At 34.7% G+C, this 17,180-nt stretch overlaps 2 protein-coding genes across 3 annotated transcripts; both read left to right on the forward strand.

The window, feature by feature from the left end:
• On the forward strand, window positions 1-4,799 carry LOC141816341 (uncharacterized). Of its 2 annotated transcripts, none has more exons than XM_074704140.1 (7): window positions 1-41; window positions 2,045-2,151; window positions 3,167-3,206; window positions 3,347-3,442; window positions 3,571-3,767; window positions 3,850-3,933; window positions 4,056-4,799. In XM_074704140.1, the coding sequence occupies exons 2-7, from the start codon at window positions 2,045-2,047 to the stop codon at window positions 4,537-4,539; spliced, it is 1,008 nt and encodes a 335-aa protein (XP_074560241.1). In that variant the 5' UTR covers window positions 1-41; the 3' UTR covers window positions 4,540-4,799. The 2 variants fall into 2 exon arrangements, with proteins under 2 accessions (XP_074560241.1, XP_074560240.1); XM_074704139.1 differs by having other exon boundaries at window positions 8-41; window positions 2,042-2,151.
• A 3,310-nt stretch (window positions 4,800-8,109) lies between these two features.
• LOC141816338 (uncharacterized) lies at window positions 8,110-10,596 on the forward strand. The gene has a single exon (XM_074704137.1). The coding sequence runs from the start codon at window positions 8,110-8,112 to the stop codon at window positions 10,594-10,596; it is 2,487 nt and encodes an 828-aa protein (XP_074560238.1).
• Window positions 10,597-17,180: the final 6,584 nt, after the last annotated feature.

Consider the following 17,180-nt stretch of genomic DNA (forward strand, 5'->3'; position numbering starts at 1 on the left):
GTGCGGCTGCGCTAGGGTTTCGTTCGCCGCTCGACTCGACGGTAAGATCCTCTTTCTCGCAGGCTCCTTTTATGTTGGATTTTGTTTCTTCTTCTTGTTTATTCCTTGTCTTTTGCTAATCTTCGAGATCTTCTCAGTTTGTTGTAGAGACATCGTGGATTGAAAATTTCTCTCTCTGTTGTTTGATTTTATACATGTATATTCTCTGTTCGGTTTACATATTTGTTTTTTTTTTGGAGTTAGAAGAGGAAGGATCAGACTTATCCTTTCAGGGATGGGTCTTTTAGATCTGTTGTATCAGAAACCTAATTCGTCTTAAAAGAGGAAAAATATATTAGTACGTAATAATTGTTAGCATGCTATCTACATATAGCTCACGCTTTCACATGTCTCGAGAATACTTTACAAGCTTTTATCATTTTGGTTTAGTTTTTGATTTTTATGTGTGTATGCTGTGTTTTTTCCTATAAGTATTTAGGTTATGTGAATTCCATAGATAACTAGTCATGTATGCCCAGTCTCCTGTGAGGAAAGGAAACAACTAGATGAAGGAAGATGACAAAAAAAATCATAGGAAAATAATACGGTTCCTAGTTTGTATTTCCTTAGAGAGAAGCACATTTTAAGATCATTTCCCTGGATAGAAATACAGAGAGATGGAAATTCAAATTTAAAAAATTTATTAGTTAAAAACATTGGAAAACGTAAGTGAAATGAATTTGAATATTTGGGTCCATTGTCATGTGAATAATGCTTTCATTTGCTCAAATTGAGTCAAAGCAGAGTTGCCTAAGCTTGCAAAAGATTTTCCTAGCCCTTTCTTCTGCCTAAGGAGATGGAGAGAATGTGGGTGGCTGGATAACTATTTGGCAACTTATTTTCCACCTGAAAGTTCTTTTATTTCTGCCAAAAGAAATGCAGGGAATGTGGGTGGCTGGGGAAATTTCTGTAACTGTTTTCCACCTGCATTTCCTTTAATCTTAGGAAACACATCATTAATTTGGATATGTTTTTAACTATTCTTTTTATGCAGTATTTGCTGGAAGGTGGATAAAAGAAAAAGAAATGAATCACATTAACAAACAAGGACATGTTATGATTGTTTTTTTTTCTGTTTCATCTCTCTGACATAGGGAATGTTTAAAGTGGATATTTTTATTTTTCCAAAACAATTTGAAAAGAAGTCCTTTTGATATGTTAAAACCAAATTAGTACACGTAGAATAAAATTACAAAAGCTTTCTTTGCGAATTATTGATAATAATATATTAATAGGATTGTTATTATTATTAGATGATATTATAGCCATTTATATTATATAATAATATTACATTATGCTATTTACTAATAATAACTTTTAGTAATTGAATAATAATATTATTGATAAAGTTGATTGCCTAACTAATTATTACAAAGCTTGAGCTGGTAGAAAATATATTTTCATTTAGTAATCTTTACTATCTGTCATGACAGACATTATTTAAATTTGGACTTATTGGAAAAGTAGTACTTGAGAACTGGACTGGACCAATTTCTTATGCAACTGGTTACCATTTCCATTTAGTAGACTCTGGTTGAAAACATTGTTCCTTTGTCTTTTTTTATATTATAAACCCTAAACAGTATAAATGTAATATTCTTTTGATCTGTGGTGTATTAGTGATAATAGATTGAGTGTTGGTGAATGATGACTTCATTTACAGTGCTTATTTCAGGATGAATAATATAAAAAAGAACCTTTTATCTAATTGAATTTATAAGTAATTTTATCTAATGATTATACCCCAATAATAGCAGTTGGGATATTGCATTGCCTCACATTACATGTGTTGGTCAAAGGCATCCAGTATTTGTAATTCTATGATTGTGTTTATTTATATGATGTAGCATTAATCCTTGAAAATTTGGTCCTCTATCAATTTGAATCTCATATTAGTTCATTTTCATACTATCATTAGCCACCTGCCCTTCCTAACTTCCCTCCATAATATTTTTATAATTTTTGTTTTTTAAATCACATATTGGTTATTTATTTGTTGTAGAAGATGCCTCGTCATGATGATCGCTATGCAAACACCCGTTTGTATGTTGGTCGAATTTCTCATCGCACTCGTGCTCGTGATCTTGAAGACCTGTTTGGCCGATATGGAAGGTGATATATATTGGATAATATGTTTTCCTGTTAGATGTCTGTATGTTCATCCTTCATTCATTTCATGTTTAAGGCAAATGTGAAGTTTAACAAATGTTTTTTTGCTTCTGCCCTTTTTTGTAGGAGTTGTCAAAAGCTATTTGCTCTATCTATATCCATTTTTAGCATTAATTTTTAAATACTCTACAACCATTTTTGTTTGTTAAGTATTAACTGAACAAGAATTGTAACAATTATCTTAATCTTTTAAGGTTGTAACAATTTTAGTTACCAATAAACAACTTTGTTGTCCCAATAGTCGTATATGCTACATGTCTTTGTATGTTCATGTGAGCCTATTTTACAATTAAGTGCTACCTCAAACTACAACTTAATTAGTACTATGATCTAAAATATTTTTCTAAGTAATTTGCCAGCTTCTATAATTCTGAAATCAAGTCACCGCAAAGTAATTGTTATTTTGGACAGTAATCTAATTGAATGCTATAATTGTTACAATTCTAACACCTATGCAATTGTTTAAACTTTTGTATTTTGATTATATTTGTCATGCTCTTCAAAGATTATGCTATGTTAAGAAATTAATTCTGTTTCAATGCTAAATTGGTCAGACTAATTTCAGTTTACTCTTTGGATTCTCTTATTCCATTACAATTGGGTTTAAATGATTTAGCTTGGGTGAGGGGATAGCTCGTTAAGGTGTGGTTATTCTCTGTGTCTGCATTAAAAAATTGCAGCCCAGCCCATGTGTGTTTTTAACTTGAATGATCTTGTTGAAGGTTTTTGGGTTTTTTGGCCCAACCTGGAGGTCTTTGGTGGGAGGGTGCCATTGGTGGATTGGTGTCTATCCTTCCAACTTTATAGGAGACTTTGGCGATTCTTTCTCTAATGTTATTGATGTGTGTTAATGGAAGTCATCACCAAGTGGTGTTTAGTTGATCTTCTGAGGACTGAAGTAGTGTACCTTTCAGTATTTAAGTCCTGATGGCCTTCTTTCTGGCAACAATTTCCGCAGAGTACGAAATGTGGATATGAAGCATGATTTCGCCTTTGTTGTATGTACACTATCCTTAATTTTGTTATCTTTTGAATCTTGTTGATGAGCTCAGGGGAAGTTTCCAATCCAACTGGGTTTACCTTACCTTGATATGCCTCTTGTATCTGTTTTTTTTTTGTTTTACTTGTCATTCAACAGGAATTCAGTGATCCTCGAGATGCTGATGATGCAAGGTACAGTCTAGATGGACGAGAGTTTGATGGTAGTCGAATTATAGTGGAGTTTGCTAGAGGGGTAAGAACTTACATGTTGGCAAGGTTTTGCAATGTTGTCCTATAAACCGTTTGCACTTTACCTATTTTTTTCTCAACCATCATATATTAGAGCTGTTTTAACTTTCAAATGTTACATTATGGTTCCAGGTTCCTCGTGGCCCTGGAGGTTCTCGTGAATATCTAGGAAGGGGACCTCCTCCAGGTTCTGGCCGATGCTTTAACTGTGGTATCGATGGGCATTGGGCTCGAGACTGCAAAGCAGGAGACTGGAAAAACAAGTGTTATCGCTGTGGAGAGAGAGGTCACATTGAAAGAAACTGCCAAAATAGTCCTAAAAAGCTGAAGTGAGAAATGCAATTTTTTTTTCTACCATTGATGGATGTATGTTCCTGGTTGATAAGTAAATTCAACTTGTTTGCACTTCAGACGCGGACGAAGTTATTCAAGGTCAACTTCTCCACGCCGTGGTAGGAGCAGGAGTCGGAGTTACAGCCGAAGCCGGAGTTACAGGTGCAATGCAGTCTAATTTTTTTCTTTGTGATGTAATGCGCTTATTAATTCTGCAATTCTTAATTGTTATCTTTGCGACGTAATGCACTTCATTAATTCTGCAACTCTTCTATTATGAGCAGTCGTTCAAGATCTCCTGTGAGAGATGGGCGTCGTGCTGATCGTGAAGATAGGGGTGGATCGAGAAGCCCCCACTACAGCAGGAGCCCCAGGGGCAGCCCTCCACCTTCAAAGGATAGGAGGCGTAGCCCCTCCCCTGATGGCAGCAGGAGCCCTAAGGAGCGAACTAGGAACTCTCCCCCAAAGGAGGAAGCTGAGCGCAATGGTTCTGACTATGGCCGTAGTCCCCATAGGGAAAACAGCAGGAGCCCTATGAGCCAGGAAAGGGAGAGCCCTCGTGCCAGGAGCCACGAGAGGGAGAGCCCTCGTGCCAGGAGTCATGAAAGGGAGAGCCCTCGTGCCAGAAGCCACGAAAGTGAGAGCCCTCGTGGCAGGAGTTACAAAAGCCCTGAAACAAATGGTGGAAGTCGAAGCCCTAGGGAGTACGACGAAGATGATAATAATCAATATGCTTCTCCAAGGCGCAGTGCGTCTCCTCCAAGCTGATGTTGGTTTGTGTCAGTTATGGCTATGGTAACCCTGACTTTCTAGCTGTTGAGACCTTGCTGCAACTTTTGACTTGCTGTTGTGGATTTGCTTTAAAATTTCCGTATTTATGGATGGATATGACATTAAGACCATTTGAGGCTTGGCATTGCGTATCAATCTAGTTTTTTCTATGCCATTGGATCTTGAACTAATCCTCCAACCATATCAATGGTTCTTTGACTAGTGAACTTGTTTTCATCCTAGTTATGCTTTTTCTATGTCATTGGTGAATCCTATTGTTATTCCAACTTTCACGTTGAATTCAGTTCTTTATCGTCTCAAATAAAGTCGTAGTCGTCTTGAAAAGGTTTGCGAACTCGAAAAAATCTTACGGTACAAGGCTTGTTCAACAATCGCGGGAATCGCTGTTCCAACAACGTTAAAAAAACAAAAACGGTGCAATGCCTCATCTTCTCTTCTTGCAATGCGAGTGTCCTGAAAAAAGCGAGGCAACGTTGAAAGAGTAGCAAACAGTGAAAAAAAAATACATGAAATTTTATATATAATTTGTGAGTTGACTCCATTAGAATCACCACCAACTGTATTGCCCGATCTGGAGCTCGACAGTTACAGCCACTGGTGGCAGTTGACTAAGTAAAGCCATTGCTTTGCTTTCTTCTCAGGCTCTGCACATTACAGTGCATCCAATCTGTTAAACCCAGTGCTTGAGCTTTAGTTAACGAATTACTGCAATTGTTGAAGCTACTTTGCCCTGCTTTCGGCAAGGAATTAAGCAACAAAATCTCTCCCATGGTGGTCGAAGAGGACGCCACGTTACAATTTACAAAGTGCAACGTGTATTTGCTGCTTCACTAGAGAAGCTGAGGCTGCCACCGCTGCCACCCTGGTTTTCCTTACAAAAGCTATTTTGAAGAAGTTTTTCATTGTTAGGGTTGTAAATAAATCAAAATGTTTATAAGGTAATTTGATATTTAATTTAATAACGGACATAAGATTAAAATGAACAAATTTAGAAAACTCATTAAATAAAATGAATAAATTTGAATACTCAACATTTATTAATAGAGATTATGAATTATTCATTAATAATATTCTCATATAAAATTTTATCAACTTATAAATAATTTAAAATTTTTTTAAAATAAATAAATAAACTTATAATATCGAGGTCACTAACCAAATAAATAAATTTTAAAATATAAAAATGATAAATAATTAAACAAATTTAAATTAAAAGTTTGATGACATCTAAATGAACAAAATTCAAGTTAAATTTGAATCAAGTTGCATAAAAGAGAATTAAATCAAGTTTGAATATTTATTTTAATGACTTAATTCGTTTTAAATTTGACTTGACTTTATCTTATTAAATAAGTTTGAACGACTTATTTGGCGCATTTACAACCTATTTATTGTTGAATTTAGGGAGATGACATATAGAAATTAGTGGTTCTAGATTGTAAGGAGTGTTTTAATATAACAAATTTCTATGTGTAATAATTTTAATTTAACTAATTTATTATAATATGTTATAGTAGTTATGTTATCATTACTACATACTAGCATTTCACCCGTGCAAATGCACGGGATATTATTTTATATAATTAACAATTAAAATTAGTAAGTATAAGTGTTTAAATAAATAATTAAAATATAAATAAACTAAATTAGTTATAGATTGTACAATTAGAAAAAAAATTATAACATATCATGATTATTAAAATAGTAAAATACTGGATTATAAGATAGCTTATAAGATAGCTTATTACTCTTAAAAATAATAAAATAATTGATTATTAAAATATATTAAAATACTGGATCTAAGATGTCATGATGTCATTGACAAAGTTTCCCCACAAATTAAAAGAAGAATAAAATAATACTTACTCCAAATCTTCTAAGACAAAATCAAGAAGTTTTGTAAAACGACCACTAAATTTTTTACTTTAAAGAAAGTTTCGTGCAACCATTTTACCAATGACATCTTGAGAAAAAAAATTTTAAGCTATAAGATAAAATGCTCGATCAACTAATCATGGAACAAAAAAAAATTAACCTACCAAAAAGTATGTTCTTATTAACAGAATTTGTCTTCTTCAGTTCATTAAAAGACTTAAATTCATAAATCATCGATGGAAATGTATCATCAAAAATTTTGCCAGGGGCGGAGCTATTGGTGGGCCAAGCTGGGCCATGGCCCAGTCTTGGCGTTAAGAATTTAAAAAAAAAAAAAAAAAATTGCCGAGAGAACCCTAGCGATTTTTCCCCGCCTCTCCCACGATTTTTCCCCTGCTTCTGCCCGCGACGCTGTTCCCATCGTGAGCGTCGCCTTCAACCAACCTGTTTTTCTCTGCGCCGGATCGCTGCTGCCACCGTGGTTTCTCGCGAAATCACTGAGCGTCGCGACGCCGCCGCCGACGCCCTTTCCGCACTTGCCTTCCCCGCGACTCCCCTCTGCTCTGTGTCGCGATCGTCGCTGCCGATCGGCCGTGACACTGCTGCCGATCGCCCGTGACGCCGCCTGCAGCGCCGTGACGTTGTCGCCTCTCCCGCGACGCCTGCAGCCGCAGCCTTGTTGCCACTTGCCAGCGAGCGCACTAAGAGTCTTTCCCGATTTCGGTAAAAACCAAAACCTTTTTTTTTTGGCTTTATCTCGTTCCCATCTGTTGCAGGAAATTACTTGCACTTGCACAGGATTTAGGATAAATAATATTCCTATACTTGATTATTTAATATTGAAATTGTGGTTTTCGTACCATAATAGCATTTTCTTTGCAAAATGTCCAAACTCAATCAAGGAAAAGTGCCTTCAGGTTATTTCAATGCACTTTTTGAAGTATACTTTTGTTAATTAATGTATAATTAGGATGGATAAATAATTAGACTTAGAGATTTTGATAGTTGAGATAACTGTGAGATGGGATGTTAATTTCGATTACTCCTTGATTAAGATGTATTTAGGTTCCTATGTTATTATTATTATTATGGGATAACATCCTGATTTTTAAGTTATTTTAATATTATATGTAGATACCAGTTCGAGTGGAGCACGCTGAATTGCGGACACTCAGAGCTTAGCAAACGTAAAAAGTGGGTACTTCCTATCCTTGACTCTTAGAATCTTTCCTGTGCATGAATAAATAAAATGTAAATAATTAGATAATTATATATGCTATAATTGTTTTCAAAAAGGGATTTAAAATGACCTGTTTATTTTATTGAAATATGGTTAAACTAATTTAAATTATTAAAGGGTAAATAAATTGATTTTATTTCCTGTTCATACATGGTTTCATCTAGGGAATGCAAAATGGGGAGGGTGTTTTCAAAACTTAAAGAAATACTCTGAATTTCTCTGTCTGTTGATACCTATCATTATGTTGCTTGACCTACTTTACTCCTTAGAAGATATAATTTTATTAGGATGATTATTTAGATTGGAATGGAGGACTTGTGTAGGAATATTAAAAGTGGATGATGATGTTTAAAGTAGATTTAGATTGGAATGGAGAAAACTCTGCTTGACCTATCATTATGTTGCTTGACCTACTTTTTCAGAATTAGATGATGGGGAAGAATAAAACTCTGCATTCATTTTTCAAGAGAAAAAGAGATGAGATGGACTCAGAAGAACAAGTAGATGCTTCTTTTCCTCAAGTGCACGAGTCTGATGAAGTTTCTCCCATTATTTCACCATCAAATATTGATACTGAAAATCCAGAAAAACAAGAAGAAGTATCCAACAGAGGTGAAGTGATATTTAGAGGAATTGAATTTCTAGAAAGAGATCCTGGACTAAGACCACAAATTTGGGAATATCCAATAAATCAAAGGGATGAAGTTCGCAGGGCTTACTTGAAATTAGGTCCTATGCAACCACAATTGGATGAGTATAAACCATCTGGTCCACCAGGGCATAAACGCAGGTTTCAATATTCATGGTTTAAGCAATATCCATCTTGGTTGGAATATTCTGTGAGCAAAGATTGTGCCTATTGCTTTGTTTGCTTTCTTTTTAATAGCAATTTGAATAAGAGATCTGGATTTGATGTCTTCACTGTACAAGGTTATTCTGATTGGAAAAGAGTGCGTAATGGAAAGAAATGTGCATTTCTAACTCATGTTGGCTCTAGTCCTTGTTCTGATCATAACAATGCTTTGAGATCTTGTCAGGATTTGTTGAACCAATCTGGGCATGTGGAAAACATCATCAATGTGCACATCAATGAAGAAAGAGAAAAGAATCGCTTAAGGTTAAAAGTTTCAGTTGCTGCTGTCAGATGGCTTACTTTTCAAGGTTGTGCTTTTCGAGGTCATAATGAGTCAATTCAGTCAAGGAATCGGGGGAATTTTCTGCAGTTAGTGAAACTTTTGGCTGAATTCAATCCTGAAGTTGAAAAGGTTGTCATGGAAAATGCTCCAGGTAATTCTAAATACACTTCGCCTGATATTCAAAAAGAAATTTTGAGTATTTATGCTGTTGCAGTACGTAAGCATATCCGAGATGAAATTGGAGACTCTAAGTTCTCTATCATTGTTGATGAAACTTGTGATGTTGCAAAAAGAGAGCAAATGGCTTTAGTGCTTAGATTTGTTGATGGAGCTGGAGTTTTGCAGGAAAGGTTTTTTGATGTAATACATGTCAAAAACACTAAAGCTATGACGTTGAAGGATGAATTATGTTCTGTTCTACGCAATCATTCTTTGGATATTAAGAATCTTCGAGGTCAAGGATATGATGGGAGCAGTAATATGAAGGGAGAATTGAATGGATTGCAAGCTCTTTTTCTTAGAGAATGTCCTTATGCTTATTATGTGCATTGTTATGCTCACCGTTTACAGCTTGCTCTAGTTGCTGCTTCAAATGATGTGGTTCCAGTGTGTCAATTTTTTCAGAAACTTTTGTTCATTGTGAACACTGTGGATTCATCTGCAAAACGTCATGATGAACTCCGAGACTCTCAAGTAATTGAGCTAGCTCACTTATTAGATATTGGTGAACTTGAAACAGGTCAAGGAGCAAATCAGGTTGGTTCACTCCAACGACCAGGTGACACTAGGTGGGGTTCTCACCTAAATTCTATTTCTAGCCTTATGAATATGTTTAATGCAGTAAGTTCTGTTCTTCAAAATATTGCTGCTGATGGATCATCTGGTTCAATTCGTGCTGATGGAGATACTGCTTTTGGTTATCTTGTGTCTTTTGAGTTTGTGTTTATCTTGTGCTTGATGAAGGAAGTATTGGGAATTACAGATATGCTTTGTCAAGCATTACAAACGAAGACACAGGATATAGTAAATGCTATTCGTACAGTAGCATCTACAAAGCAACTTCTCCAAAATATGAGGGAAGATGGATGGAACTGTTTTTTCATAAAAGTTAAAGAGTTCTGTGAAGAGCATGACATTGATGTTCCAGATATGGAACAAACTTATATTCTACGTGGTGGACGTGCACGTCGACAGCCTGATCATTTTACCAATGAACGATTCTTTCGAATTGAAGTTTTCTTGGTTACAATAGATACTCAGTTACAGGAATTGAATTACAAGTTCAATGAGAAGGTAATGGATCTTTTATCTATTATGGCTACTTTAGTTCCGAGAAATGAGTTTAGATCCTTTAATGCTGGAGAGATATGCAAAATGGTGGAAAAATACTATCCAGAGGATTTCAGCCTACAAGATAGGTATGTGTTAGAGAATCAATTGAATCATTTTGTTTTGGATATTTCTCAAGATGCTGAGTTGAGAAAGATTGGGACAATTACAGAGTTGTGTCGATGTTTAGTTGAAACTAGTAGACATACTGCTTATAACTTGGTTGACAGATTGCTTCGTCTACTTGTTACTCTTCCAGTTTCCACAGCTAGTGCTGAGCGAGCATTTTCTGCTTTGAAGATTATTAAGACAAGATTACGCAGTAAGATGGAAGATGGGTTTCTTAGCAATAGTTTACTTGTATACATAGAAGGTGGAATTGCAGAGAAATATGATTATGATGATATAATTCAAGACTTCAAGAATTTGAAGACACGAAGAGCTGATCTTTAAGCATTTCTTAGATAATTGTTTACTTTTTATTATAATCTAAATATATTTATTATTTTTATTAATTTGTTAAAAAAAAATTTGGCCCACCCTTCCGAAGAATCCTGGCTCCGCCCCTGCTTATTAAAGGGTCTAAATTTGTCATACATACTCACCAACACCACTAAAAAGTTTCCTTAGTTCAAAACATATCAACATTTTGAAAGTCTAAATACTATAGAGGCACAAGCGAGTTTTAGCCCAAAACTCGTTATTGACTTTAGGAACCTCAGAATCACTTCTAATCATGACCATTGCACTCTTGGAAGCTTCTTAAGTGTAATCATGCCTTTAGACTAAGAATCCATAATCTAAATTGAGAGATATGAGTTTTTGAAATCTTCACAACCTTGAAACAATTTGACACAGGTTCATTGAAGAGTCTAGTTTTATCATACTTACTCGTCAATACCACCAAATGGTTCCTAGGACTCTTTGCTTCAAACTTGTCAAGATTTTAAAATTTTGAACATTGTAGAATCATGTTGGCTAAAAAAAATCATTGATGATCTTAAGAACTTCAAAATCACGTCAAATCAGGATCATTATACTTCTGAGAGCCTCTTAAGCGTAATTATGCCTTTAGACTTAGATTAAACTATTGGGATTACAATCAAAGTCTTACATTGAAAATACATGAAAAGATCATGGGTTTATAAGATGGAAGATATTAGTATGAGGTATTTTGGATGAAGTCTAAAAAATAAAATCATGAGGGCTTAGGCCCAAAGTAGACAATATCATACTATTATGAAAATATATGGATTTCATCGGTCCAACAAATGGTATTAGAGCCATAGTCCAGATGAAGTTATGTGGGGAACTTCAGAAGAAAAAATGAAGAAGGTAGGAGAGACCCAACCATAAAAATAATGGTAGTGGAAAAGAGTGGTCTCGATTAGAGTATAGTGATCCTTTATTTGAGGGGAGGATTGTTGGGATTACAGTCAAAGTTTCACATTGAAAATATATAGAAAAGATCATGAGTTTATAAGATAAAAGATATTTCTATTGGTATGAGACTTTTTGAGTGAAACTCAAAAATAAAATCATAAGGGCTTAAGTCCAAAGTGGATAATATTACACCATTGTGGAGATATGTGGATTCCATCGGTCCAACAAGATCTACAACCTATATTAAGGTATGTGAATTTTTAAAATGTTGAGACAATTATCAATGAATTTTGATAAAAACTTGTTGATGACCCTACAATATTTAGAATTTTAAAATCTTAACATGATATGAACCAGGGGAATCTTAGAAACTCTTTGATGGTGTTAGTGAGTAAGTATGACAAATCTAGACCCTTTACTAAGCTCGTGCCAAATTATTTCAAGGTTGTAAATGTAGGATTGAACTCGATGTGGGGGGAGTGAAGATAAATTGTAAGGATACACGACGTAAACAAATTGATTCTTATTATGATTATCTTCTTTCTAGAAAGATTCTAGAGGTAACAAACCTTAAAAATAATTTAAAAATAAAGAACATAAGAATATAATAATGTACGATAACAATGTAATGATAGTGTTACGCTCGAGTTGTCATATTCAAAAAATGAAGCGCGATGTTGCAACATGTGACCAAAGTAACATTCGAAGAGCACTGAGTGTGAGCTCGAGCATATTGAGAATGAGATTGTTGAAAAACACTCCCTCACGTCTCCTTTTATAGGTCTTCTTCGGATGATGATGTGACACCTCTCGATTGCTTGAACCATCCTCGATCGCCTGAGAGTCTACTGACATGGCTGCAATGCTTATCTAGTAATAAATAAATTATGTGATTCCAATTAATGTTAGTAGAAGCCCTAGAGCCAATTATGTGATGATTGACTAAGGACTTTTTGTATCATATTCTATTATTAATAAAGACATGATTTTTTGTTATTATACTTACTTTGTATTAGTGTCAAATAACTAAGTATAATAATGTCCTTGAGTAGCTAGTTCTAATCTATATCATATCGATTATTTGAATCGATAGTGAGATGATATAGAGAATACTACTCTTAATCATTCCTAGTCAAGCATTAATATTCAGGGACGATGTTAATGCGCTGAGACTAGCATGTAGGTCAACTGGATGACTTGATCTCACAAGTCATGGATATGAGATATCGAGTTGACACATGGGTATACATTAGAGAATGTATACTGAATTGATCCGCCATGAGAAAGTTTCATGGATCGTTATATGAGTGTCATAAACTTTCTCATGTGACTATTGGTATGGATAGTCCTTAGACCTGAAGTCACTACGGTTCCCTACATAAGGAGTTATGTACTTTGGTATCGTCAAACGTCACCCGTAACAGGGTGGACTATAAAGGCGATCACTGGGTATGTAACAAATTATGCGGAGGGATGTGAGTGATGTAGATGGAATCTATCCCTCCCATATAACGGAGAGTGATATCTTATGACCTCTTGATAGAGTAGGACCACGAAATGCATGACCATGCTCAAATGAGTCAATATGAGATATTGAGCTCATTTGCTTGAGTGAGTCTACTTGGGGATCAAGAAACATAAAGATTGATAAGAGGATGACACGGTCTATGCCTCATTGATCAATCTAGATATCGAGGATAGAAGGACATGGTCATACATTATCATAGTCACGAAGGTTATGTCGGATCTCGACATTCTTGTCACTTGGGTAGCAATGATGCATTGCTAGATGCCGCTCATTGCTTATGTTTCTAAAATGGATTTTAGAAACATTGTCAACGTTACAAGAACCTATTGGGTCACACACAAATAACACTCTATTTGGAGATGAGTTCATTTTAGTTTGACTAAAAGAACAATTAAGCTCATTGGATGACCTAGACTTGAGTTAGACTCAAGTTGGTTGAATTTGAGTTAGACTCAAATTAAACCAAGATGGATTTTGATTCATCATGCATGATTAATGTGGATTAATCATGCAATAAAGAAGAGGAAGTTACATGCATGAAAGTTATCATGCATGAGTTGAATTTGAGTTAGACTCAAATTAAACCAAATTAGATTTTGATTCATGATGCATGATTAATGTGGATTAATCATGCATTAGAAAAGAAAAAAAAGGAGTTATCATGCATGGAAGTTATCATGCATGGAAGTTATCATGAGAGGTTACATGCATGGAGGTTACATGCATGAGAGGTTACATGCATGGAAGTTATCATGCTTGATTAATAGGATTAATCATGCATTGATGAAGAATACCAAAAGCCTAAAAAAACCTTTGGTATTCATGGCATGCCTATAAAAGAGCTCTTCTTGCAAGAACTCTTGGATGATTCATTCTTCTTCTCTCCTCTTCCTCTTGGTTGAGCTCTCCCATAGAGGTTGCTAGCACAACCTAAGTCTTCTCCAAAAGGTGAAAGAGTGTTAGTGTGGATACGCATAGAGGCACGTACACTTGAACGTGCTTGAGATCCGACCACCTTTGGACAAGCGGGATAAGCGAAGGGCACGCATCAAAGGTAAATTCTATTAGATAGAATTTTTGTAGTTTTAATTTGTATGAGTTTTTCGCATGGATCGCTCGAGGGATCCTATTTTTCCGCTGCGTAATTAGTATAATATTAATTTTATACTTTTGATTTTGATCCATCGCATAGGATTCTTGTTTGCCAACACTCTCTTCTCAAAAACTTTCCCTTTTAATAACTTTTACTTTCCCTTCTCTCCCCCTCTTTCATACATCAAAAATGATACGGAGAGCATTTATAATAAGCATGTATTATAGGCTAAAGAAAACTAGATATCCTAGTCATGCATAAATCAACATCAAGTCAAAATGATTAAAATATCAAGCAAGTCAAGTCAATCACAAAATAAGTCAAAATAATACAAGTCCAAAACAACAAATCTATCCAAGATTGAGTCAATGTAGTCAAAAGGAGGGTGTGACTCATGTGTTGAGCTTGAACTATGTTTGTCAGCTCCTACAACTAAGCATCCACATGTTGAAATCCAATGTTCATATATTAAACTGTACAAGTGAACTCCGTCTTGAGTTGAGTCACTTTGGCCTCTATAGTCAATGGTGGTGGAGTGACATCTTTGGGTTCGATCTGAATCGTCAGAGATTGAGAAGCTTCACTCTTCCAGACTAAGGTATTCTCTCTAAGGACCATTTTAGAGCTATAGTGAAATTTTGAAGTCCTATTTTATTAGAATTTGATTATGGTTGGATGTTTCCTCAGTAAATATTAATACAAAATGATGCCAAGATAGAGTCAAGATATAACAATAGGGCATAATAACTTGATAATTATTAATGATATAGGAGTGATGGATGATAGATCTAAAGATAAGCAGGCTAAGATTGATGTCCAATTTGTGTCTTAGAACATATAGTAAAAAGGCATGAAATGGTTGTATAATAGCTTGATCTCTTGTAAGAAATGGTAGGATACATGACATTAGCACTTTGTTCAAGACATAATCTGTTGCTCTGAGTTTACTAGATTGGAAGTTGACAATGGTAGGATTTCATTGCTCACCAACGAGATATGAGTAGAGAATTCCCAACGTGACATGAGAGAAAGGATTAGAAAAAGGTAGGCTGATAAGTGGAAAGCAAGAAATTAGGAGGGTGATGGATGCAACTCAAGTTTATTCCTAATTAGATCAGGAGTAAAAATGATGTCAATACTTGCAACTCTAGATGTATATGTGATGTTGTCTATTTTGGTTAGGTTGTTATAGAATTCGGTGCATAGGTCAAGACTTACTATTTGGTTGTAGTAAACAAGTTGAGATAAACCATAGTAGGTTATGATCTCAAGGGTGTCTGCATAATTATCAAAGAAGAATTGTCTATTGAGGTATTTAGGAGGCATGCGAATGTAGGTATGTGTTTCATATTTCAACCTGAGGTCCTCAGAGGGAAACCTATAGTCATTAGAGGAAGATTGAGAGGTCCTGATCTCAATGATTTTTTATTTTTGTCTAAAAAGAAAATTCAGCATTAATCTAATTTTTTTAAAAAAAAGATTAAGCTTTAGAATCATTACCTAGGCATGATGTCGTAAAGGATGGCTTTGAATATGAAATATGGGTAACACCGGACTTAAGGATGATTAAAAATCATGTTTTTAGAGGAGAAATAGAGTTTTTAGGTTTTGGGTTAAGTCGACGGTTGATCGCGGTTGCGTATATAAAAGTGCTCTTGGCGATCACATGTAGTGCGATCAACTGGGAGCTAATTCAGACGACCGTGGGTCACTTGATCGTTCGAGTATATACTTTTTATTGTCATAGTAAATACCATTTATGTTTGATGGTTGGAGTGTAGGTGATCAGGGAGGACCTGGTCGACCGAGATCTATCATTTTATCTACCCAGGCCAGATTCATTTGACTATATTACATCTTAAGTCCGGTCGCCTAGATTACATCGGGGTTAATCGGGAAGTCAAAAAATATTGACTTTTTGAAAATTTATTTTGATAGGCATTCAAAAGTAGATTTTTCTTATAATAAAGATTTTAAAAAAATATATTTTGAAATAGTTTTGAAATGTCCAACATTAGTCTTAAGCTATTTATTTAAAGAATAAAAACTTTTAACTTGTTGGTCAAATTAAGTGAAAGCTTCCAGCTTCATATAAAATATTTACTATCAATATTATTTAATTTGATCAATGTTTATATTTTTAACCTAGATTTATATTGACACACTAACTGGAATTTAAACTTTATGCATCTCACACATTTCTATATTTCTCAATACATAAATAAGTTATGCCTAAGGTGTTTTGTGAGATGTACATGCTACTTAGATATATAGGTGCATGAATTCTAACATTTATACCTGAACTAAGTATACAATAAATATTTTTCAAAGATAATAAGAGTTTTGAAATTGTTTCTAGTCTAATAACTAAAAGTTAGCTCCTCTACTTGGAAAGTTTAACACACTTTAGTTTACTATTTGAGTTAAAGTTGCAAACATTAGTATTTATTATATGAATGTTGTTTAGGTACTCAAAAACTTTGACTTCCTACTTAGTTGACTAGGTATGACTTTGAAACCCATGCCATCTTACTTTTAATATTTTGGCTAACTAAGGATAAATAAGAGACATGGTTTTGGTTTGAGCTATATTCAAGTTTAGTTTTGTTATAAGTAGCTCGTCTGGTTTTAAACATTATATTCAAATATTTAGATCCAGATATAAATTTGCTTAGTACTAACTCAAGCCTGCTAACTTGGTTCTTCAAGTTAGAATTCTCTTCCTCAAGCTTTATAACTTGAGTTGAGGTTCCAACTTGACTAACTTTCGTTGATGAGTCAGAGATAGTCTTTTCCTTAAGGTCTTTAACTCCCTTAAGTAAAGATTTGACTTGTGACTTATTCTTAGCTGAAGTTCTAGTCAGGTATGTGTTAGTAATAGCCCTAGAGCCAATTATGTGATGATTGACTAGGGACTTTGTATCATATTCTATTATTAATAAAGGCAAAATTTTTGGTTATTATACTTACTTTATATTTGTGTCAAATAACTAAATAAAAATGTCCTTAAATAGCTGGTTCTTATCTACATCA

This window comes from Curcuma longa, unplaced genomic scaffold (assembly GCF_044706935.1).
Source record: "Curcuma longa cultivar G26 ecotype Majalengka, Jawa Barat unplaced genomic scaffold, ITB_CL_G26_1.1 contig_16139, whole genome shotgun sequence".
Lineage (NCBI taxonomy): Eukaryota > Viridiplantae > Streptophyta > Magnoliopsida > Zingiberales > Zingiberaceae > Curcuma > Curcuma longa.